The sequence below is a fragment of the Bolinopsis microptera genome, chromosome 9, assembly GCF_026151205.1.
Source record: "Bolinopsis microptera isolate Bmic1 chromosome 9, MBARI_Bmic_1.0, whole genome shotgun sequence".
NCBI classification, from domain to species: domain Eukaryota; kingdom Metazoa; phylum Ctenophora; class Tentaculata; order Lobata; family Bolinopsidae; genus Bolinopsis; species Bolinopsis microptera.
Window position 1 is genome coordinate 3980171 of NC_087080.1, and position 25738 is coordinate 4005908.

General features: G+C 38.6%; 3 protein-coding genes across 3 annotated transcripts; 1 reads left to right on the forward strand and 2 right to left on the reverse strand.

Moving 5' to 3' along the window:
• Window positions 1-403: 403 nt before the first annotated feature.
• LOC134820513 (ras-related protein Rab-13-like) lies at window positions 404-20751 on the reverse strand. The gene is made up of 7 exons (XM_063830939.1): window positions 20730-20751; window positions 4426-4576; window positions 3432-3494; window positions 3131-3278; window positions 2823-2948; window positions 2015-2100; window positions 404-1259 (listed from the first exon to the last, which is right to left on the reverse strand). Exons 2-7 carry the CDS (start codon window positions 4572-4574, stop codon window positions 1211-1213), a joined length of 621 nt encoding a protein of 206 aa, XP_063687009.1. The 5' UTR covers window positions 4575-4576; window positions 20730-20751; the 3' UTR covers window positions 404-1210.
• Window positions 4777-13719, reverse strand: LOC134821092 (uncharacterized). Its single transcript, XM_063831760.1, has 2 exons — window positions 10600-13719; window positions 4777-6413 (listed from the first exon to the last, which is right to left on the reverse strand). The coding sequence occupies exons 1-2, from the start codon at window positions 13665-13667 to the stop codon at window positions 5093-5095; spliced, it is 4389 nt and encodes a 1462-aa protein (XP_063687830.1). The 5' UTR covers window positions 13668-13719; the 3' UTR covers window positions 4777-5092.
• LOC134821093 (calcium uniporter protein, mitochondrial-like) lies at window positions 19881-24112 on the forward strand. Its single transcript, XM_063831761.1, has 5 exons — window positions 19881-19894; window positions 21351-21460; window positions 21634-21788; window positions 22410-22523; window positions 22721-24112. The coding sequence occupies exons 1-5, from the start codon at window positions 19881-19883 to the stop codon at window positions 23099-23101; spliced, it is 774 nt and encodes a 257-aa protein (XP_063687831.1). The 3' UTR covers window positions 23102-24112.
• Window positions 24113-25738: the final 1626 nt, after the last annotated feature.

Genomic DNA, 25738 nt, shown 5'->3' on the forward strand with positions numbered 1-25738 from the left:
TCTCTTTACAAACTGAGTCGGACTAAGCTCGTCCTGCTCATTTTCTTATCTCTACCATTTACTTTAAGCACTTTACCAAGCAGTACACCCTGTACTGTATGTTCCACTTTACCAAGCAGTACATCCTGTACTGTATGTTCCACTTTACCAAGCAGTACATCCTGTACTGTATGTTCCAACCCAACTTCAAAGTTCCTTTGTCATACCGAATTGCGTTTTCTGGCTAAAATGTATGAATTTATTAATAATTAGAACAATATGTAAAGAATACTTCTCCCAATAAATGTAACACATAATACATATCAAGTGCATATTATTAACAAGAAGAAAGACAAACAGTGTCACTCTGCAAAACGCAAATTCCATCGAATCATGATTTTCCGAAATTGCAATGATACAACAGTTTATCAAAGCAACAAATTATACACAATATTATTATATTATACACAATGGCTATGATATAGTACAAATCTGAGAATATAAGTCTCTGCCCCCCTCGAATTTACCAGAAATATTTTCCCTTAATCCTGTGATAATTTTCACATTATTTATCATCGATCTAAGCGCTCGAGATCTCCTTCTGCCTTAAATTGTAAGATTTATAACTGTCAAAGCTTTGGTCTTAAAATTAAGCATGTACCAGCCATGAATTGAGTGCAACGACTTTACGAGCTTAAGGTAAGACAATGAAAATCAACAAGAAATAAAAGAAAAGTAAACCCTGATTCAAATTTCCACAAGAAATAAACCTTCAAATTACACGTTCCAGTAACCAAACTTTACAGTACTCCCTCTAAGACAATTAATATACATTAAAGATTTACAAAATCAGTCCTCTTGATATATATAAATTCGTTGCAAAGAAGAAATTAAATGGTAAAATTCAAAATCAAATATAAGCAAAGTATGTTAATTGCAGTAGATATGCTTATTTAATCGTCCATAAATCAATGGCAGGCTGAAGCTGGACCATCTATCCGACACCACCCAACAGTAACAGCTAATCAGCGATTAAAATCTATAACTTCAAGTTATCGAACTTTTGGACTGACAGTGACATAAAATTATTAACTAGCGTATTTTCGCGTTGGATCGCGAGCGCTTGTGTTCTTACTCTCGTAAGAATGTAGTAAGTGACAGGTCAGTCTTTAAGACTGTACACTAGAAAACCCCGGATAATTTCACACCTAAAACAAAGAACTCCTGGATGTTATGTGTAACTGCAGCAGGCAGAACGTTCTTCAACAACGGGCGGTGCACTGAAAGTAATATTGCCAGGTTAAATCTGATGTAGATACCAATCTGGATTATTGAAATTAAAACCTTAATAACCTGGTGTATGAAGTATTGCTGCGTTGTGTAAGGATGATGGCTCATGGCAGCATAAACAGATAAAACTAAAATATTATAATATGTATACCTTACAAGACATTTTTGTGGCGGACCAATGTGCGACGACCGAAATTTTGGCGGTCCGAAAATATGGCGAAATTGAACAAAAACCGTCACATTTCGGACGTCACAGAAAATAAGGGTATTTTTCATCATTTTGTTTTCTGACACAAAGGAAATTCAAAATTTTCTAAAAATCGGTAAAATCATGTTGAAACAAAATGAAACTTATAAATCGATTTCTTCATCTTCCTCTAAGGCCAAGGGGTCCGGCTCGAATCTTTCAGTTTCACTTATTGAGTTTGGTATTTGGTATTAAATTGTTTATCTTGACTTAGTCTATAAGACGTTTATGTTAGCACATAAATGTAATTTATTGTAAATTTAAAACGTATAACTTGACATTAAATTCATCATGGAATATTGTGTTTATTTGTCCCACCATCATATCACTAACTTTTCAAGAACAAAATGAATCGATGAAGCCACAATTATTGGAATAAGCTAAAAATAATGCGACGGATTCTATTACGACGACCGAAATTTTGGCGGTCCGAAAATATGGCGAAATTTCGGGAAAACCGTCGCATTTCGTACGTTATAAAAATGTCTTGTAAGGTACCTCAGTTTAGCAACTTCTGGAATGGGCGATTGTCTCTTATTTTTCTTATAATTTTCATAGATTGCTTTCGTTAGCTCCTCGAACACCTGAACATAATATGTTATATAAAATAAGATTTGATAAAAATGTATATCAGTACTCAGTACTCACGATACCGATAAAAAGGGGGTATATTTTTGGGAAACAGTATTCAGCAGGGCTCGAAAGAAAAAAAAGGCATAAAATCAACTGTTCTTATCATATTTTTTACCGACACTTCAAATTTTGCACTTCAGGGATAAGTCGAGTGTCGACCACGTTCGGCCGGGTGCTCGTTTATTTCCAAAATTTTCGCGCTCGGATCGCGTGCGATTTGCGCTGCCTTCAATGCAAATTATTTAACGCGCGCTACATAAAGTACAAAATCAAATTGAAGCATTTGAGGCCAGATCAGGGGTTTTCTTACCACTGGCGAAATTTACAAGTTGCACAAGAGTGAAGAGTGGGCCATTAAAATACCAGGATTTACAAGAGTACATTACAGAAATTTTAGGCTGTATTTAAAGAACATTGCGCGGTCAGGGTCCATTGCAAACTGCATTTTCCATAGCAATTGGTACCGGAAATGTTTTGTCATGTTTTATATCGAATTAGTACAACCCGGGTGCCGGATTTAAGGTGATGCCGTGCTTTTTAAAAGTTACTACCACAGTATACTGAAGTCTACCTCCAATTCCTACCACTTTGAGAAACGCCTGCTTGTCCAGACTGCACAGATACTTGCTTACACAAACAAAAACAGACAGCCTGCAAACAAAAACACACTCACATTATTAACATTTTCACCGGTCTTAGCACTGGTTTCAAAGAAGGTGATGTTGTAATTAGCTGCCAACTCAGCTCCTTTTTCGTGAGAAACAACTCTTTTGTACTGCTTATCTGCCTTGTTTCCGACCTACCAAGAAATTGGTAAAATTAACGTGTCTACAATTGATTCTAATCAATAATAATTGATAAATTGGTATAACTGGTGCTTAATCGAATGGCTTCTCTACGAAAAATTCTAGTTGTAAACGAAAGTGACAGAAAGGATGCAAAATTCTTGACAAGACTTGTATTGTTATAATAAAAACTTACCAAAAATATTTCTACGTCTGCGGGGGCACTTTTCCTAACGTTGTCCACCCATCCACTAACCCTTTCGAAACTACGAATGTGGGTAATATCGTAAACTAATACTAACCCATTGGCATCTCGGAAATACCAGCTCGCCATGGAATGGAACCTGAGAGGAGTGGTCTCAAATTAAAACAATCACAATTGAAATAAATCAGAACGAACCTGACCCAATCTAATTTCAGCCTGAATGTATCCCTTGTCTCCTTTGTCTCCCTTGTCCCCCTTGTATCCTTTGTCTCCCTTGTCCCCCTTTACTAACCTCTCCTGACCAGCTGTATCCCATATCTGTAACCGGACCTTCTTCTGATCCACTTCAACGGTTCTGAAACTCTGCATGTTACATTTAGAATGTTACCAAGTCTTATCGTAGCTTTTCAGATGTTTTTTAATGCGCTATTCAACTTAAAGTTTTTATAAGTCTCAATAATATTGCTTTCTTATTTTGGTTTGATATGTATGTGGTGTCTTTAGGGATAACCTTGGACTGTATCCAGATATATGACACATACCTATCATTCTTAGCTGATATTCAAATCAATATGAATCATTATGTTACTTTATGTGAGTAGCGCACATTGCTATTATTATACACACTGTTCGTTGTATTAAAGGTGAGTCACTAACTTTTAAAGGATTGTGATCATATTCGAGCTTAAAATACATTTAACCAGTTAAAAGAAAAGAGAGGCTGGACCTAGATGGCCCACGTGAGGATAGCATGAGAATGCTCTGCCTGCCTCTGGGGTATGGCAACCCTGAATGAGGTTGCTGGGGTATCTATGTAGAGATGATGCAGATGAAGTGGTACAACCAGTTATTTAAGAGCACAGAGTATAAAAGCCTTATGATTTTGTAACTGGATACTGTAACAATATGATCAAGGACGATCATTGATCATACGAGCTCCGCAGGTCTGGATTAAGATATCAGTAAATTAGGCGGAGGTCTAAATGTTGTCATGCAGTAACATTGAATATTTTACTCGAAAGGTTTCACAGAACTAATTTACGCTTTTGATTTGGAGCCAAAAATCAAACTGGAATAATTCTTACGTAGTTAATGAGATTAATAATATGAATAGTTAATGAGATTAAGAATATGCAAATTAGGCTGCCGGGCAGCTTCACCCAATCTAAACTGTTCCTAGACAATCCTAGCTTGGAAAAAACAATTATAAACTCAATAAGTTTACCTAGTTAACTTTGAAACAACTACTTCACCTAACATTCACTATTAGAGTTATAAAGACTTACTTGCACTTAAAGTCAATCCCGACTGTACTGAGCAAGCTCTCCCCAAAGGTGCTCTCCACGTACTGCAACAGTAAACTTGTTTTCCCAACCCCACTTTCACCAACAGTCAGGATCTTAAACGACAGGTCAAACTTTTCATCCCCTCTCATTGCTAGGGGAAAGTAGAATCGAATTTATCAATGATATCACAGTGAAATTGTTTATTAACGCGAAGGAATTATATTGTCAATTATATTGTTAATTATATGGTTAATTATATTGTCAATTATATTGTCAATTATATTGCCAATCATATTGTCAATTATATATTAAGAAATCATTGAATTTTGGGAAACAATAAAACTCAGTTGTCGAAACTTGAATCTCCACAAAGTAATAGGACTGTTAACAGTAATAATAAATAAATTTACTACAATTGTTAAAGCGTTAAAACGAAACCGAAAGATCTGGCACAGAGCCGTGTACAATTACAATCTGATGTAAGCATATAGATTATAGGCATCTCGAGACATAAAATAGTCTCGATTAAATAAAGAAATTAAAACTATGTTGATACTTGATAAAAAGCATTGATTATGGATATATCATAATACCGACAAACTTGTATTTCTCAGAAACGCTGATCAACCCTTGAAATGATTTTTTAAATTATTAAAAACAGAACAGTTTATCTCTTCTTATATGAGCATGGCTTCAGGGCTAAACTCTCAAACTTTCCTTTGTTCTCCTTCGGTTTAGTTTTCTTGAAAAACAACTCAGTGAAATAGCTGTTAGGCTCATTCTGCTCAAGAATTGCAAAACCCAGCTCCTCTACTCCGTGAACAAACTGTGATGTGTCTGGAATACGTGAAGCTACTTCAGCTACTATCAAACGTCCCTTTGACCGTAAGACTCGCCGGGCCTCTCGGATGAAATCCTTAAAATCTGTTCCCATGAGACTGAGACAAAACACAGCTATATCAACGCTTTTGTCACCTAGAGGCACTTTTGAGCTGTTAGCCACGATCACGTGCTCATTGTGTTTAACCAGATCAAAACTAAACACAGCATTCTGAAGGGTTTGTGCTATCTTAGCATCACCACAACCAAAGTCTGCTATCACCTGGTCTCCCCCAATTTTCCGGATCCTATCTATAATTCTGTCAACAGGGTTAATTTCCCACTTTTCAGCTTGGCTAGTGAAACCTCTATGATATACGTCGAACAATTCAGGCTTCTTGGTAAACATTTCCAAAGCTTCATCACCAGTTGTAGTGTAAAGCTTTTCATTTATGTGCCTAAACTGGGAGGCATCCATCTTCTTCTGGAATTTTCCCTTTAATTTGCTGATCTTTTCTTTGGCAGATTGAAGTGATGATGTTGTACTTTCTGTTACACTCTCTTCTTCTGTCACACTCTCGTCCTCATCATCCACTAGATTCATGTTAGAAAGCGCAGTACCCGCTCCGCCTGTCATACTTTTGGAAAGAAGTTCATCTTCATCATTGAACTTTACCTTTTTCTTTTTTCCTTTCTTCTTGGTTTTCTTCTCAATTGAGTTCAGATTCTCAGTAGTGTTTTCTTTAGAAATCTCATCAACTGCTGAGCTTAAATACTGGGCCATGGTTTCAGCAGCAGTATCTTCAGCCTCATGGTTGATAATAACCTGTTCCCAATTACTGAGATCATCAAATATAACATTGCATTTAGTGTGTTTTACTTTTTTCACTGGAGAGTCTGATCCATCACCATTGGCAGCTTTAACGTTCTTATTTTTTGATTTACGTTTTCGTTTACCAAGAGGTGCACTACCGTTCACCACATTGCCAGGTGTGGTGTCAATATGTGGAGTTAGTTTCTTCTTCTTCTTAACAGGAACAGAGTTGGGACGATATTTGTTCTTACTCGGCTTGGTTGGAGTACCTACAGGCTTTGCTAACAGAGCTTCAGATAATGAGCTGTCCAACTCGATCCCATCCCAAGCAGCACTTTCATCAAACATCCTGTAAAAGTTTCAAAAATTATGTTAAAATATGCCTACGAAAGTCAACTAATTAACAAGCATTAATAAGCCAGTAAGTTATCACAAGTTAAGATCATCATAATAAAAGAAGTGATTTTGGAAGATATTTGACGATAAGCTTTTCTGCCATCTCCTTGACCAAAATTTTGCGGTTTTTACTGAATTTTTGACCAGTGACCAATCAATGAGGTTGGTGAGAGTGACACAAGTCCCATCAAGGTACTAGAAGCTGTATAGTGTATATCAGGGGAAAACTTGGATGGAATGAAAATTTGAAAATGTCCTATTGGTAGGACAAATTTCAGCTTTCCATGACCCAAATTTCACTGTTTCGACTGAATTTTTCTTGAATGACCGTCTAGCAAGGCCAGGTCATTGAGGATGGCACAAGATACGATTGAGGAACTGAAAGTAACCAATCATTGAGGTCAGTGAGAGTGACACAAGGCACCATCAAGGTACTGGAAGCAGTATATCCAAAGAAAACTTTGATGCAATGAACATTTTGAATATGTCTTACCGGCGCGGTATAAGGACATATTCGAATTTCAGCTCTCTGCGACCGAAATTTCACTTTTTTGACTGAATTTTTCTTGAATGACCATCTTACAGGGTCACTGAGGATGGCACAAGACACGATTGACGTACTCACAGTTCTATTCCCAAAGAAAGCTTTGATAAACGGAAAATCATCAGAATATAAAAAGAGATCTTTGAAGAGGAGTTTTTCTGCCGTCCCCTTGACCGAAATTCAAGAAAACAACAATTGCAGTATATCCGGAGAAAATTTTGATGCAATGAAAATTTTGAATATGTTCACTGGTATAGTAGGACATATTTGAATTTCAGTTCTCCGCGGCCCAAATTTCACTGTTCTGACTGAATTTTTCTTGAATGAAAATCTTACAGAGTTACTGATGATGGCACAAGACACGATCGAGGTGTCTATTCCCAAATAAAGCTTAGATAAACGGAAAAGCATCAGAATATGAAAAGTTATTTTGGAAGATTTTTGAAGAGCTTTTCTGCCGTCCCCTTAACCGAAATTTCGTGATTTTGAATAAAATTTTGACAAGTTGGCAGATAACTATCTCAGATAGTGTGCTAATCTAAAAAACCAGGGATCCCATTCGACATCTATTTAAGCCAGCCATGATTTGAGGGTAGAGTAGCTGCAAGACAAAAAACAAAAGGATAGTAAGTAATAGTTGTAGGATGATTGAGAAAAGACAATTTGTTTGAGGATTAGGCTGGTGACCAAGGATGTGAGGATTGAGCCCCTTTTAACACCTATAGAATCGGCCAACTTCCAACAAAAGGGCAACAATGCTGATAAGGCTAGGCTTGATATATCAGCAAGAGGAGTGTGGAGCACATTTGAGAGGACTTTCTAAATGATGTGCGCATTTTCAATCCTAAATCGCCTTCATATCAAGGAAAGGCCATGCCACAGCTCTACACTCTGCACAAGAATGAGAAAAAGAACCAGTACATGAACCGAGTGCTACAATTGGAGAAATGGTCATTCGTCTCCCTTGTATTGACCACTACAGGAGGAATGGCACCTGAGGCCAAGCGTTTCATAAGGAGACTTGCTGTGTTGATAGCCACCAAGGCCAAGGAGGACTAGGTGATGTGTAACATCAGGACACGCCTGAGCATGGATATAATGAGGAGTGTGCTAGTAGCAGTTAGAGGTGTACGTGGAAAGGCAAAGAAGGCATGGACCGCCTCAATATCCAATGTCTCCTTCAACCTGATACCTGAGGAGAAGAGCTACGAGGGATAGATGATATCTATTGCTCAGGATTTACGATTGTGCTCTGCCAATTGCATCACTTGATTTAACTTATTGTATTTATATAAATTAATAAATTAATTTACACTAAAAAATAATCAAAATTTTTTTGAGAAAAGAATAAAAGATTAGTGGGTGCAAAATCTCGTTGGAGATATAACCTGCACCACAATACCCGGAACATCCAAGCAATGTAGGTATAGTACAAAGGTAATGTCAACAGTCATTTGATTCACACGATGGAATAAAATTTGAGAGGGATGAACCCAACATAAACGTTTTGAACAGCTTTTCCCCTAACACCTCATATTAATGTATAAGCCTACCGATGCTGTTTCTCGAATAACATGGTTAAGTTATAGAATAAGCTAGCCTCTTGCTATATAATATATAAGGACTTTTCGAAGTATGTCAAGGCGAAGCTTTGTTCTTAAGTAGCCCATGGAATTTAAGAAATCATATTAAGAAGGCAAAAATACATTTAACAGGTGATACCTGTAAAACGTTTATTTTAAATATTTTAAAAAATGAAAAAAGGGACCCCCAACCCATGTAGCTGAGACACCTGACTACACAGCGAGAGGATCAAAGTGGCTCTTGCTTGTGAACGGTGCATCAACTACCTGCCAAAGCGGTGGGTTGGGAGTCTCCCCTGGGATTATTTCGTCCATAAAATTGTAAACAATATAAAATAGTGCAGTAAAATATTTACAAAATTTACATAAACAAATCTTGGAGACCTCAAGCAAAGCTCGTTTTTAAGAGATGAGGTAGGGTTTCGAAGCAACTTGACAAATGAGCTGAGCGTATTTGTACTTTAATTTATCAAAATGCACTCATGAATAGGATTCGTCGACAATTATTTTTAAATCAAATATTTTATGAATATTACCTGTTTTAATTAATTTAGCAATCATTGAATATAACATTTGTAATTAATGACAAACGTCACGTAAAGAAATTATTATTTTATAACATGATCCGTATTTTTATGACAAATTAGTGTTATATAAATATTTTTAATGCTAATTACAAATCAATGATATGATTAAATATGATTGATTTTGGACACGAAGGGAAACACACAAATTTGGCTTGGAAACTTCGTTTATTACATCGCTAGAGCCTACAAAAAAGAAATAAATTAGTCAGATAAAATCAATTATAATACTCAGTCAAAGAGATTCAAAAATTTATAAAAAGGTCATGATTAGAGAATATCATGAAAGTCGATCAGAAATTGGAATACGATAAAATTGTTTCACTGATAGCGTGGTAGATAAAATTTATAAAGAAAAATGACGCAAAATTGGCACAAAATTGTTAAAATTAATTAATTACATATATTGGTAAAAACCACAAAAAACTATCTTTTAATTTCCATCCTATTTAAACCCCAAACATTAGTTCTAAATTTTGCACAAAATCTAGCCTCTTCCCTATCTAATAGGGAAGGTTTAGTCTTTTTCACAATCCCGAATTTGAAACACTCAAAACTGAAAGTGTCCTTGTGTACATCGTAACAATGCATTGATAAGGCTGAGTGCTCGTAGAGGGCACGGTCGTCAATGTTGAACTTGTTCCGGTGCCCATTGAGCCTAATGTGGAATGGAGTCAACGTCTGCCCAAAGTAAGTGTCCTCAGATCCCTCAATAGCCCTACACTGCTGGCATTGTGCAACGTAAATAATGTGCTTATCTTTGCACGTGAGGGATTCGTCTAGATTAAGCTCCATGCCGTTGACCATGATCTTAGAGTCAAGATCGAACAATACCGGGCAAGTCTTGCATCCAGGGGCTGAGCACTTCTGTGATGTTTTTTGGGGACATTCAGCCTTATTTCCAAGTTGTCGATTCTTCACTACCCTGTTCCCGATTGAAGGATGTTTTCGTGTGGCAAATATCACACGTATATCTCTGTTAACTTTAAATGGATCACTATGCAATGAAACACACCAGTTGTTACAAGTAATTATCAAACCCCACAGACAACATGTTTGTGGTACATTCTGAAATAGAACACAATTAGTATATATTATATCGACTATCATAAATATATAAACCAAATATATAGCAATTCACAATCTCCCGTTCTTTCTTAAAAAGGCTTTGAAAGATTTAAAATATTAAATATAAAATAAAGGTGTCACAAGAAAGACTATAATCTTTCTAAATATAACTTCCCTCTTTGTGGATACATGCACAACATGTAATAGAAAATCGTTTTAAACGAGCACATTATATAAATCACAAATACCAATATATTCACTCTTTTAACTTCTTTAAGTTTCAAATTATTAAGATTATTAAAATCCTTCACACACAATATTAAAAACTTTGAATACAATGTTTATTATTGGAATACAATTCTAAACAGTTCATTGTCAAATTCTCCTGACGACAATACCTCCCGTAGCAGTGAAGTTGGAGCTCCAGCTTTAGTCAAACTATCTGCAAGCTGTTTCTTTGTTGAAATCCAACGAACTGTCATTTCACTATTGTTCACTCGCTGTCTCAGGCAAGCTATTGGTATCCTCAATCCCTTGTCATCAACATTTTTCGAGGTTTGGATAGCATCATGTAGAGACTTGCAATCAGTCATTACAATGACATCAAGTTTTCCAGATAACATGATCTCACTCAGCTGAGCTTGGATCAACTCACATGTTTCCACTGCTTCGATCATTGCCCAACTCTCTGCTGCTAAAGTACTTTTACATACTCTCCGGATTTTTCTACTCTGCCATGTAATGGGGCAAGATTTTCCTGTAAGCGAAACAAGGAAAATTATGAAGCCTCCCTGAGAGCTACCATCCTTCAAGTTTCCATACGATGCATCACAGAAAACCACTAAGACTGACTCAGGCAACAGTAGTTTCTTAAACCTGAGTGTTAGAGGATTCTTTTCTAAGAACTTTACTGTTTTGTTTACCATTTTCAAATCTGCGATGGTCCCTTCAGTCACAGAATTACTAGCAAAACATGTAGCATAAGCTACATCTGGCCGTGTCTGTGTTGATACCCACAACAACTGTCCGCACACAGTGCTCAGTTGTTGCTTTTCTTTCTCATTGATTGGGAGCGTATTTCGATTCACTCGGGTGGGGTCGATCTCTATTCTTGAAATCTGGTCTGCATACCCCAGTTGTGATACCAGAATTCCAGATTGTGTTTGCTTTACATCAAGACCAGTATAAGCAAATTCAACTTCGACCTCCGTACTTAGACGAAACTTCTTCTTCAGTTCCCCAATAACTTCCCTTTCAAACTTCTTGCTTCCACTGAACATCAGATCGTCAACATGCACAGCAATGATACCCTCGAGTTTTCCTTCATCATACCAGAACATGAATGACTCATCATATGACGATACCACAACATTTAACTTCACTAGAGTATCACGAAGCTCAACATACCACATTCTAGGTCCGTCTACTAACCCGTAAATACATTTGTTCAGTTTCCAGATTTTCCTCGTTTCAGCTTCCTTCGGAGGAATAATGAAGACATCTCTTGAAATCTTCTTGCCTTGCAAGAAGGCAGCCTGAACATCGATGTGTTGTAACTTCCAACTTTCTGTTGCAACTATTGTAAGGAGTAGTCTTATAGAGTCCCTGTTACATGTTGGGGAGTCCTTTCGTATGTTGCTACTATTTTCTTGATAACCAAGTGCCACTAAACGAGCTTTAACAGAACCTTCTGCTTTCTTTGTAATTACCCAACGAACACCAACATTGGACTGTTCGTTTGCATCAACTTCCACGTAAACCTTGTTTACTTTGAACTTCTCAAGCTCTGCTAGCTTGGCATCTACAACTGCTTGGTCATACATACTCACACTGGACAGCAACACCTCTTCTTCTGTTTCTGGTGACAGGTCATCTCTCCAATTCACAGCAAGCTCATACCAATCCACACATTGGATGCTCTCCTCACCATCAAGTTGAATATTTACACAGTTTTTGTAACTGCCAGTTGATTTTCCCGCACGGCTATGGATATAAGCTTTATGCCAGATCTCACCATCCTCCTCTGGATACTTTGGAAGAAACTCCACGTGACTTCTTGCTTTAGGAAGTCCTGATTTGTGCTGAGGTCTGATTGTTGCTGTTGTCTCACTTTCTGTTTCCGGTACAGAAACTGCTGTTTCCTTAGAGCAAGATGGTTGATCCTCTAGGAAATTTCTCTGCGTCTCTAATGGGGATTTTGGTGAACTTGATACAATACTCGGGTTAGGTTGCCCAACAACTGACTCTGAGGTAATGGGATATCCTGTTGTTGTATCCCTGGTTAGATGACATGCACTGCACTTATAATACTGATTTCCATGCTTTAAAATATATAAATGAGTAATGTCTCTCCCCAGTATAACACCTGGCCCACTCCATTTTGCAGATCCTTTTCTCTTGTACATCACCTTTTCACCGTTGCTATAATACTCATCATTGCTTGTCCGAACCTGGCTTTGCAGAGCTCTACGTATCTTGTTGCTACTTTCACACTTTGCAAATGCTTGCCTTGCACTGTGCATTGCATTAACATTATCAGCCACGGTTTTACTCACCGTTGTTTCTTCTAAAGCTGGCAGTCTATCATCGATGACATTCGGAAGTGAAGGGTTACGGCCCATTGTCAACTGATTTGCAGAAAACCCACCAAACATCTGCATGGAGTTTTTCGCACTTAGTGCCCAACACAATGCAACTTCCCAGTTGCATTTTGAATCTTCCTTCGTTTTTACCATCATCTCTGTCAGCATCTTATGATGACGTTCTACAATCCCATTGCTCCAAGGGCTCTCGGCAGCTGAATTTTGCACATCCACATTGAATCTTTGACACATCTCAGTAAACTCCTCATTGGCGAACTCTCCACCATTATCAGCCATGAATTTCTTTGGATTTCCAAAGATGGATATCCATCCAGAGCAAATTCCTTGGATGATTGTCTCTTTCTTCTTATTGTAGATTATTCTAGCTGCTGAATATCTTGTCACCGAATCAATCATATGCAAGATATACACATTAGGAGTGCCAGGAACATTCTTAAGGTCCATTGCAACACATTCGTTGAACACCTTTCCTCTTGGGAGACCCACCACTGGTCTTGACTTGGGTTTCTTGTACATCAGACATATTTTACAACTGCTGGATACCTCATCAATTGCTTTCATGTATTCTGGTCTCTTAAATCCTGCAGTTTTCAGCAATGTTTTCAGTTTATCACTAGGAGGGTGTGAGAATTGTTTGTGGATTTTTTCCACTTTCCTCCTAATCTCCTTTTCGTCAGTACCAAACAAACCTTCTTCGCTGATTGTCATCACCAGATGTGGGGTCTTTCGATCTGGCGGCCCAATGGTCATGCGTCTTTTATTACAAAGAGGAACGCAATAGTGCTTTGATTTAGTTTCAAACAAATCAACACAATCTCCACTGAATCTCATTGTATCATTTGTGAAATCCAACACAGCACCAGCTCTCTTTAACGATGCTTTACTGAGAAGCAACGGCAGTTCTTTCTCAGGGGGGGGTGTCATGTCCGTCTATGTCCGCCTATGTCCTGTCCTTTTTGGATTCTATGAGACAACGGACGTGTTTTTTGGGACATTGGCGGACACGGACGGACATTGGCGGACTCGGACGGACATTGGCGGACTCAGACGGACATTAGCGGACTCGGACGGACATTGGCGGACTCGGACGGACATTGGCGGACCCGGACGGACATTGGCGGACTTGGATGGACATTGGTGGACATTAGCGGACATTGGTGGACATTAGCGGACAAACATTTTGAGGACTGAAGAGTACTGAAGAGTACTGAAGAGTACTGGGGAGGATGGCTGAGAAGGATGGCTGAGGAGGATGGCTGAGGAGGATGACTGAGGAGGATGACTGAGGAGGATGACTGAGAGGGAGGAGAAGGATCAGGAAGACCCAGGAGGAGGAGGAGGAGGAGGACCCAGAAGGAGGACCTAAGAGGAGGAGGAGGAGAACTGAGGAGGATGACTGAGGAGGAGGAGGACTCAGGAGGAGGCACGAGGAGGACTGAGAAGGAGGAGGACTGAGGAGGACCCAGGAAGAGGACCCAGGAAAAGGCCCCAGGAGGAGGAGGAGGACTGGGGAGGAGGAGAACTGTTGAGGACTGATGAGGAGGACTGAGGACGAGGAGGAAGAGTAGGAGGAGGACTGAGGAGGGGAGGAGGAAGAGGACTGGGGAAGATCAGGAAGACCCAGGAGGACCCAGGAGGAGGAGGAGGAGGAGGACCCAGGAGGAGGAGGACTGAGGAGGACTGTGGAGGAGGACTGACGATGACTGAGAAGGAGGAGGACTGAGGAGTACTGAGGAGGATGGCTGGGGAGGATGGCTGAGGAGGATGACTGAGGAGGATGACTGAGAGGGAGGAGGAGGACTCAGGAGGAGGACTCAGAAGGAAGAGGAGGAGGACTCAGGAGGAGGACTCAGGAGAAATGAGAAGGAGGACTGAGGAGAACTGAGGAGGAGGAGGAGGAGGACTGAATAGGAGGAGGAGAAGGAGGGGGACTGGGAGAGGACTGGGGAGGAGGAGGACTGATGAGAAGGATGAGGAGGAGGACCCAGGAGGAGGAGGACTGAGGACCGAGGAGGAAGAGGAGGAGGATGAAGAGGAGGAGGAGGACCCAGGAGGAGGAGGACTGAGGAGGAGGACTGAGGAGGACTGAGGAGGACTGAGGAGGACTGAGGAGGATGGCTGAGGAGGATGACTGAGAGGAAAGAGTAGGAGGAGGACCGAGGAGGACTGAGAAGGAGGAGGAGGAGGACTGAATAGGAGGACTGAGGAGAAGGATGAGGAGAAGGATGAGGAGGAGGACTGAGGAGGACTGAGGAGGAGGATGAAGAGGAGGAAGAGGAGGACCCAAGAGGAGGACTCAGGAGGAGGAGGAGGACTGGGGAGGAGGAGGACTGTTGAGGACTGATGAGGAGGACTGAGGACGAGGAGGAGGAGTAGGAGGAGGACTGAGGAGGGGAGGAGGAAGAGGACTGAGGAAGATCAGAAAGACCCAGGGGGAGGAGGAGGAAGAGTAGGAGGAGGAAGCATCTAAATGTTATTTCCATTTTTGTCCGTTTTTGTCCATTTTTGTCCGCTCTATTTTTTGTCCGTTTTGAAAATATAGGGTACCGAACGGACAAAAAACATGATCCCCCTATAACAGCAAAAATTGAACATTTTATTTAGCAATTTAGGTGTCCATTAATGTCCGCCTATGTCCGCCTATGTCCGTCTATGTCCGCCTATGTCCGCCTATGTCCGTCTATGTCCGCCTATGTCCGCCTATGTCCGCCTATGTCCGCCTATGTCCGCCTATGTCCGCCTATGTCCGTCTATGTCCTGTCCTTTTTGGATTCTATGAGACAAGCGGACATAGACGGACGTGACACCCCCCCCTTCTCAACAATGTTTGCTTCTATTCGAACATCTGTCTTTCCTATTCGCCCAGGGATGATAGTCTTTTCTGTGGAAATGACTTCGAGTCCATCCCCAAATCTAAAAGGCGTCGAGCAAGGTTCACTAACCATCATTTTCAGTTGTTTTTCTTCCAGAGTTTCTCTGTAGTGATTCACCCAGTTCCTACCAACAACTGTCTTTGTACATCCGGAATCAATAACTGCACATGCTAATGACTCATATACAAGAGAACCAAGGTTCGTATCACTCATCAGGCACTCTTCAGGAATCTCAACAACATCTTCAGATTCAGACACTACCATGAATGTTAAGAATGCACCCTCTGCTTCCATGGCCGTAACATTCTCAGCACCATCTTGTGCGAAATACTGTGCATTATCTGTTGAACTTGAAGAAGCTCTGTTCTTGCTTGTGCACCATCTTGCAATATGGTTTTTATCGCCACAAGCATAGCATCCAGTATACGCACTCTTTTGTCGATTATACGGATGATGATGATTCCCACGTCCTCTTGACATCCTTCTGTAGTTTCCTCGTCCACCTCTTGGGGTTGAGTTGTATGTATAGTTACATTCCTCATGTTCCACCTTCACTGATATTGACGCAGGCGGTGTGGAAAGGTTCGATTCCTGTGAGTAAAGAATGTGTGAGAAGGTATTAATAAAATAAATGTATATTTTTTGAATTTTTAAATCTAATCTGAGAATGAAGTATAAAGAAATTTTTAATTAGCACTGTATAGTTTAAGATATTTATAGCTTATTATAACCATTGATACAAAGGCCATAATCTTTCGCAAGCTCTTTAATATCCACCTTGAAGCCACATTTTATATCCTTGAACCACACAATATAAACTAAAGCATGTTTTAGTGTAGACTTTTTGTCACAACAAGACTGCAACCTATAGTAACAACTATAAACAGAACCCCTAATGTCTACTAACAAATTTCTTCTAGTCCTAAAATGAGCCCTGTCTCTAAAAACCTAACTGAACTAGCGTTTCGGTGTGTGCAAAAGCTCTCAGGCACGCGCATTCCTTGCCCCGTTAGTTACCTGTCCTTCCAAAACCAAACTAGCAGTCAAGGACAAAAAGTCATACACCAAATGGGCATTATATTTTATGAATTGTTTTACATCTTTTTATTCTGTAAAATGTGCTAAAATTAAATTTCTTGTTTCATCGAATTTCTTGTTTCATTGATTGGACGGAGAAGATTTTCCCGATCGTTTCACACATATCTTTATAAGTAAGATCCTTTACAGTTGCCAAAGCGAGATCATATTTTTCTGACGGAAGGTTAGCGCTGTTAAGGAATCTGTAGGCCAGGACTGCTTCAGGAAGAGTGATTTTGTGTCTCCTGAGATCCGCTAGCAACTTCTCAAACTCAGATATGTAACTCTGTAGAGACAACCCTTCTGGTCTCACATATTTTTCAAACTTACCGTAAACTCGGTAACAGGTTTGAGCTGAGTCCTCTAAATAGATTTTGTCAAGATGACTTAAAATCTTCGCTATTGCATCCTCTGCAATTAGGACATCTTTCCCCAATGATCGTACTGTATCCTTTATCTTCCCTTGTTTCAATTCTAAGAGCAACGCAGTTCCTTGTCTCTTTTTCTCTAAACCCGTGAACTCTTGCCACAGCTGCAGGTCTAACTTCCAATTGCAGTAGTCCTGATCCTCACTGTATGCCGGTGGGGCTTTGTAATTACTAGTTACTCTAACTGTCTCTGGGGGTGCCATTGCGTCCTTCTCTGCTACCACTTGTTAACTTTAAATGGATCACTATGCAATGAAACACACCAGTTGTTACAAGTAATTATCAAACCCCACAGACAACATGTTTGTGGTACATTCTGAAATAGAACACAATTAGTATATATTATATCGACTATCATAAATATATAAACCAAATATATAGCAATTCACATATCTCCACATATCCTCCTGATGTCTGGTCCAAGTTCGTGAATCAACTTCTTCAGCTGAATGTTGTCCGAAGAGTGTTGTACTGAAAAGACTAAGTTATCAGCGTTCTCACTCTCCTTAGACCTATTGGCTCGTGGGTGTTCTCCAGTACTCTGACAACTGCTCTCGGCTCGATCTCCTCTAACTTAACGCTGTTATGTCCGCTGTTAGATAAATCTGCTTTCAGCTCCATTAAGTCTTCTACACAGGTTGAGTCTTGAGAGTTCCTTTCTATGATTCGTATCATCTGGGAAAACGCCACAGATTCGAATACATGGTGAGGATGAAAGCTATCCGTTCGCAAGTAATTCCTAGCATCTGTCTCCTTTCTGTAGAGTCTATATTGGATCTGGTTGTAAGTATCCAAGGTTAGAGTGATGTCAAGGAAATTAACAGTTTTACCGATTTGTTGGTCAGCAAATCTGATTCCAAATGGTTCTGCCAGTAAGTTTGTTCAGTTGCTCCACGAATAGATTGAACTGTCGGACTGTTCCTAACCACACCCCAAGTACATCATCAATAAATCTCCTCCAGAGGTCTACCAAACTCCAGTTTTTCATCTTTCCTTTGATCTGTTTAAACAATAGCCAATGCATCGTCACATCTGCCACTTGTCTTGAGATACAATTTCCCGTCGGGATACCCTCCTTGTTAATGTATCCCTCTCCCTGATAAGTGACAAAGGACTCCCGGAAAATCAGGTCAGTGAACTCATGCAAAGCCGCTTTTAGCTCTTGTGAGAAGTTGGTATCACTATTGAGGGCATCCTCAAGAGCAGTAAGCGCTAGTTCAGGCCTGATGCTAGGATATAATGCTGCCACGTCTAGAGTAAAGAGCTGCAAGTTTCTAGAAGCGCCCTTTAGCGTCTCCTTGTTGTGGCTGTTGATCTGAGAAATAATGTCTGGGGTATCCAAGATGAACTCCTCCTCACAGTATTTTCTGCTGATCTGAGTGACGTACGGGCTCACAAACTTAATTAAATATGCATGTATGATTTAATTTTTATTGGTGGGTTTTTGACTTAACGGGTAATACGTTTTGGTAAATTATAAACCTACAAGTTATCCAAAGGGATAAAAAAATGTATCAATACTTGACCATTGTTAATGGTCTGGCCCCGCGCGCGCTACTTCGTAGCACTTGCCGTCGAGAAGAAAGCGGCGCGCGCTACTTCGAAGAAATTTAGACAAGTAACATCCGTCAACTACATACTAGCTTGTCATACGTTGTATGACCAGCCGCGCACGAGTGCGCGGCTCCAGCTCCCCTGTATCGTTAAAACTCTACAGTTCATAATAATGAAACGACAGTGGGGGTCGAGGGTCACGACGTGATACAAATATAAATACTAGCTAAGAAGCAAAGCAAACAAATTAATGCGCGCGGTGTGCTAAGCGACGATTGGACGATGCCCTTCGGATGCCACGCGTTTCGCACGTTTGCGAAAAGGGGTATAGACGTCTTTAAAAGTTATTTTGATTCCAAAACACACTCCAAACAAAACAAATAAAAGCATAATAATGCAAAGATCATCAAAATTGTTCAAAAACATAAAAATATTTTAATAATTTAAATCAAAACTTTGCTATAATAATAGAAATGTAATTGTTATGTACATTTATGAGTTACCAAAATAGGTGCCGGACGTTAGACTCGTTGATCACGATCTTGGAACAAATATTTGCCAAAAGAGCAAAAATCTTTTTAGGACATTCTTTCAGTTCATTTACATTGTAGTCGTCTACGAACATATAATAGTTAATCATTGGGATTTAAACAATATACACATAATATAACAATGACCTTATATATTGTATATAGGGTTTGTATATATACAAATTCAATAAAAATCTGATTAAATTTTATGAAAACCCTTTAAGTAGTAAAAATAGCCAATTCGATGTACTGGCTCTAAATTTATATCTAAATCCGCTATTTTAACTGCAATACCACCTTTCATCCCTCTCCGAACATAGTACTTTTTAAAAGTGGGGCCGGACTCCCAACCCATACAGCTGAGACACCTCATATAAACCTGATATAAACCACCTCATATTAAACCAAAGTGACTTTTCATGCTTTTGAAAGGTGCATCAACTATTTGCCGATGTACATAGTACTTATTCGCAGTTATTTATTTTTTATGAGATCTCCACGGATTTTTTCCAGCTAACATAGTTGAATTTAGAATTTCCAACTGCTGCTATTATATGGTTGGGTGCTAATACACTCGATAAAATGGGTGAACCGGCGTTGGACAGCTTGCAACTCAATGCAATGATGATTCGCCAACTAACATAAGCAGCAAATTAAATGAATTCCACAACTGTACTTATTTTCAAGATGTAGTTTTATGAAAGATTTATTGCAGATTCCTGACTAATCAACATATCTTTGGTTAGCTTTAGATACATGCTTTTATCTGCTGATTTTATTTCAGTGACACATGTTTTACATGAAACCACCCAAATACTTTTCCTGTTCTGAGGTTTCTAAATTAAAACCACCGAAAGAATAATTAAAGTTAGTGTTATCGAAAGGCAGCTCATTCTATAATTTAGGGCCAATATGGATACAAAAATGATAATTACTTCTATTCAATGAAATAATTTTTTAAAAAAGAATAAAAAAAAGGGGGACCCCCAACCCATGTAGCTGAGACACCTCACAGCAAGTAGACCAAAGTGGCTCTTGCTTGTGAAAGGTGCGTCAACTACCTGCCGAAGCGGTGGGTTGGGAGTCCCCCCTGGGATCATTTCGTCCGTAAAATTATATACAACATAAATGGTACAGTAAAATATCAAAATTTACATAAACAAATCTAGGAGACCTCAAAGCTCGTCTTCTGGGGGATGAGGTTGAAGGAGATGTCATGCAGTTCAAGATGCTGGGCCGTTGATCTTCCTCTGATTCCTCTTAGTGCAATGAGTGTACTACTTATTATTTCAATGAAATAATAAGTCGTAATCATAATTAAATTACACCAGTGATGCGAATTTAAAGGACATGAAACGACATATTTTGAGTTGAAATGCTTGCAACTCGACTAGTTTTGGCCTTTGCTTTCCATCCAAAGAAGTACATCACCTCAGTAAATGTAATAGATTTGTAATTAGCTTATTAATACCAGTAATGACTTGTCAATTTCTAACTCTTCGTCAGTGAAAGCTCATTATAACACTTAATCAAATCAAATAATAATGATACAAACATCATTACACATAGTCATAAGTATTTCTACAAAAATGTATTCTGTGGCCCCATAACATCATTTACCAGCCAGTATTCGAGTGGAAGTCTGGGCTTTTATAGTATACTGGTGTTAAGGAGTAGATCCTTGCATTTGCAAGGGCTCGTTTTTTAATTATTTGATAACAATTTGTACAGTAACATTGGTAATTTTGCATCTTGACCCTGGGATATAAGTCTATTTACTCTGTGTCTAGTGAATGACTACTTGAAGAAAAGTAAAAGCTTACCTACTCACTAGTAACCAAGTCCATAAGATATAAATATATGAAGCAATACAATAATTATCTAACTCCATTAGCAAGGAGCTGCACAGTCGAAGCAAGAAGAGTAACTCCTTAAAAATGCTGGCTTCACGGCTGGTGAGACAACAACATAAGTTTGGGGCCAAATTCCTCCTGAGGCAATTCTCGGCAACAACAACACCTTTTTTATCAATCAAACTTCCACAACTTGAAGATGCAAGACTTTTGTTCTGTCTCAACATCTAAGGTCATTGAAGGATCTTCAAAATGCTATCATTGCAGAAGATCCATCAGTTCAGGCTGTTGAAGCTGTTAGTTCTGAAGGTATGTAATATCTATCATACAACAGCAAATTTATTAAATTCTGTGACACAAATTTCTCGTTGCATTATATTTGATATCTTGTTAGCCTTTAAAGAGTCTAGCCTATATCATTATATTATGTCTGTTATCTTAAATCTCTCAACTTAATATTATCTCATTTGATTATCTTTCAGGTATCATTTTCTCCAAAAGCACACCCTTAACCTTCCTTCTTCAAAATGGGTTTACACTTCAAGTCCTGGATGAGAATTTAAAAGCAGATTCACTGAATATAGGTCCTGTGAACATCCTTCAAGCTGATGCTGATGAAGTTCGTGATAAAATAAAGGTAATGGCATATACATTTTGTTAGTCAATGAAACAATAAATTTTCAATGAAACAAGAAATTTAATTTTAGCAATTTTTAATGTAATAAAAATATAATGCTCATTTGGTGTATGACTTTCTGTCCTTGACTGCTAATTGGGTTGAAAACGGACAGGCAACTAACGGGGCAAGGAATGTGCAGGCCTGAAAGCTTTAGCACACACCGAAACATTAGTCCAGATGAGTTATTGGAGACACGGCTCTTAATTGGATCAGATACAAATTGTTGGGAGAAATAACGTGTTGTTTCTAAGGATTGCAGTCTTGTTGTGACAGAAACTCTACACTATATTATGCTTAAATTTATGTGTAAATCAAGAAAATAAAATGCCAAGTTTGAAAGTGAACATTATCTTTTGGTGGGCTGGCAAAAAATTATGGGCTTCGCATTAATGATTATAATAATGCAGTGTACATTTAACAATCTAAATTGGTATAGTTCCATCATCGATTAATCGGAAAGATGGTACAGGCTAGGCTCCTGTTATATTGTGCAGATATTTCATCAACTCAATGTTTAAACTAAAATCATCGAAAAGCTGGTGTTATTGGAGGTCTATTCTCAGTAAATGTATTTTTCAGGATCTTGCTGGGTCGTTGGAAGTGGTTGAAAACAAAATTGCGATCCAAGAAAACCTAAGAAACAAGTTGGATTCTTTGCAGACAGAGTTTAGTCCTTTGGAGGAAAAACGTCTTGTAAGTAACATTTATAGTATATTTAAGTTTCCATTGAATTTAATTAAAAAAACTGTATTCTGTTATTGTTGACGATTCATGTTCACAATTTCATAAAGACGTTCCACCAGAGTTAAAATTTGCCTTGAACCTATCTTAACGCAGTATTTCTTAAAAACTGTAGACTATAACAGACTAACAATTACCCTTATCCGCAGACTCTGCTATCCAAATCCCAGTTCCGAACAAATGCTGTTGTTTGGGGTGGTCTCTTTTCCATGGGCTTCCAATTTGGTTTCTTGGCACGTCTGGTTTGGTGGGACTACTCATGGGATATCATGGAACCTGTAACATACTTTGTCACATACGGCACTTCAATTATCATGTTCTGTTACTTCGTCTGTGTAAAATCTGACTACACGTTTGAAGTTGCCAGGGATCGATGGAACCTGAGGAGTTTCCACAAGATCGCCCGAAGACGAGGGCTTGACACTGAGAGATATTCTGCCATTGCTAGCCAGATAAAGGAAGTTGAGGATAATCTGCGACAGTTGGACAACGTTGGGGCATTGTTATCGGCTAAAGAAAAACATGTGTAATGGCAGGTTTTACATAGATGTACACTGTGGGTTGAACTTAATGGGTGTATGTTTACTTGGATACTATCACGTGGGATCTGAATATTGTGATGTTGGAGCAACAGGGAACTGAGAAATTATTTTTAAGTTGTTCTAGGTGACGGTGAAGTAAGTCTTGTTTGATCTACTTTATACGTTAAAACATTTCCTGGGAAAGCAGTTTGGTCAAATTTACTGGAATGTAAGAATGATCCTTTAAGGCCGAAAGATCAAGTATATAATTAAATGCTATAATTATGACTACGAGGTTGCATTAACTATTTAAATTGAATCGAAATATCGGCTGAATATTTGATGTACGAACAAAAGTTATTTTATACTTGATACTGATAATCTTATCAAGATCCTAGAATATTCAAACGGTCAGTTGACGACCAGTTAAGTGGCCAGTTAAGTAGCCGAAGTATCACGGTCAGTTTTTATTGTAACAGCAAGTCTTATGAATGAATAATATTTTATACCATAATAGTTGCATTTTGTAGATTGTTGTAAATATTTAAGAGCTAATCGTTTCCGCGTTTTAGTTGACCGTATGTATTGTGATGAGGAAAATTGATTAATCAGCCCATTTTAAATTACTTATTAATGGCCTTAAATTTAAGATCAAAGAACTTTAAGGGTAATGTTATTTAAATGATTATCTTACTTACGAAAATTTTACCAGTCTTCCTATTTTATAACCATAAAATGCACAATCTGACAAGATGATCTATAGTCAAAGATAAGGTTGAATAAATTGTAGATTTATTTTATAGATCACGCATGCTTAATTCAAATATGACCTTATTATCCAGGGTGTAATAGATTAATTTATGTTATAATAACATGAAATGAAGTTTCCTTTTTTGGGTTGAACGTGGTACAATTTTTGGGTGAAACTTTGAATTGATCAGCGTTGCTCTACAATATACAGGAATAATTAATGATCGTCTAAATTGAAATGGAATTATGATATTAGTATAGTTTTCATAATTTGTTGTATCATTCGTTTCTTATGACATTAATATCCACATATTATAATACAACCCCAAATTAACCTAATTAGATTACATTCCTCATCCTTGGAGATGTAATTTGAACCCCTAGGGCGGAACATGACATGAAATATAAATTACCGTGGAGATAAGGATTCTGGTTCAGTACTCATCAAATTTGTAAAGTAATGTCCGCTTTTTAAAGTTTCTTGAAATGTGTCGTTATTAGAATATTGCGATCGATTTTTTAAAGATTTACTTTTGCAGCTATTTTGACACATACTGTTTTTTAAACACTCACACATCTTTCTACACTCACACATCTTTCTACCCGTGTATGCTGTGATACTCGGTGAGTGAAGCCCCGTAACCTTCCACACTTTACAACACTGCAGAGATAGTGATATGTTACACAGATACTCTTGCTGCGTCCTTATTGGTCGGTTTGTGCCCACGTGATCACTATAGCTATCTCTGATTGGTTGCTAGGATCCCCGATGGGCACTGAGCTCCAGCATTACTGATGTTTCATGCAGTGCATTACTTATTACTCATTTACCCGTCCTTGCATATTGTTACCTGCCACTTTCTATATTTTCCTACTTTGCCCTTGACGTTGAGCTTACAATTCTGTTTCTTATCCGCTAATCTTGTTCGTGTTTTGTACGAATAATATTTTTGTACGATTAATATTTTTGTGCTCCACAGAATATGTACTATACCTCGTCATATTAAATTGTATAATGAGCGGGCTGTCTCAGCATAATATGTAATCACTGCCATGAGTTTAGAGTTTTACAGGCAAATTAACCAGTAGTCAACGACTTTACAAGTCATTAGCTTATTTTCTCAGTTTCGCAACATTGAAACATTTACACAGCTCGCTTGGAATGAAATTGAAAACTCTTTAAATAAGACACGCCTCTAACAGTAAAGCAGTAACGCACGTAATGGTTGTACTGTACTATACATTTTCAATAACTTTTGCTATTGAACTGGTTATTAATTAGAATAGACGATTGTTAGAATAGACGAACAGTACAAAAGCCACTCACTATTTTCCAATTGTAATCTATCTGCACTGTGCACGAGAGCTTGCTAAACTTCTTAGTGCAATTATTTCCAACAAGATAAAGGCCATTTTCTAACAATAATGTTCAGCGCACCTGTTTCAGAGCAATGGCTACCACAATCATTGTTCCCGCTGATTTTGGGATCGAAAACCTGGACTGTCCTATTCACGGGAATATCACCATTCAACTGTCCGGATACCCTGAAATCCTGGCTAACTCTCTGATACTCTCCTACAACAGCCCTTTCTTTCTGGAAATCTTCAGAACTCAAGAAACAAATACTCTTGATATGAAAGAGTATGACGGAGCGACAGTACGGAAGTTCATTGAAGCTCTCTATACTGGTAATATCAAGCTGGAAAAAGGTCTTCTGAAGGGCTTCAGCAAGTTGTCAAGCAACTACAAGGTCGCATGGCTTATCCTGCACTGTCACAACTATTTCAACGAAATGCTGGATTCCCTCAAAAACACCTTCACAGATGACATGTTCATTTTGTTTGAAGAAGCTTGCCACATTAAGTTGCACATTATGGATCCCGTTTATCTGAAGC

What these genes read in the sequence shown, in the direction of transcription:
- LOC134820513 (XM_063830939.1), bottom strand. Translation starts at nt 4,574, where the DNA reads ATGAGAGGGGATGAAAAGTTTGACCTGTCGTTTAAGATCCTGACTGTT. An exon ending in GGGATTGACTTTAAGTGCAA is followed by an intron (nt 3,495 to 4,425) that starts GTAAGTCTTTAT and finishes GCAGAGTTTCAG; the next exon opens with AACCGTTGAAGTGGATCAGA. An exon ending in CCAGAAGTTGCTAAACTGAG is followed by an intron (nt 1,260 to 2,014) that starts GTACCTTACAAG and finishes TATTACTTTCAG; the next exon opens with TGCACCGCCCGTTGTTGAAG.
- LOC134821092 (XM_063831760.1), bottom strand. Translation starts at nt 13,667, where the DNA reads ATGAGATTCAGTGGAGATTGTGTTGATTTGTTTGAAACTAAATCAAAG. An exon ending in GGAGAATTTGACAATGAACT is followed by an intron (nt 6,414 to 10,599) that starts GTTTAGAATTGT and finishes TTTTTGAAACTT; the next exon opens with TTACAGGATGTTTGATGAAA.
- LOC134821093 (XM_063831761.1), top strand. An exon ending in TGAAGCTGTTAGTTCTGAAG is followed by an intron (nt 21,461 to 21,633) that starts GTATGTAATATC and finishes ATTATCTTTCAG; the next exon opens with GTATCATTTTCTCCAAAAGC. An exon ending in AAGTTCGTGATAAAATAAAG is followed by an intron (nt 21,789 to 22,409) that starts GTAATGGCATAT and finishes TGTATTTTTCAG; the next exon opens with GATCTTGCTGGGTCGTTGGA.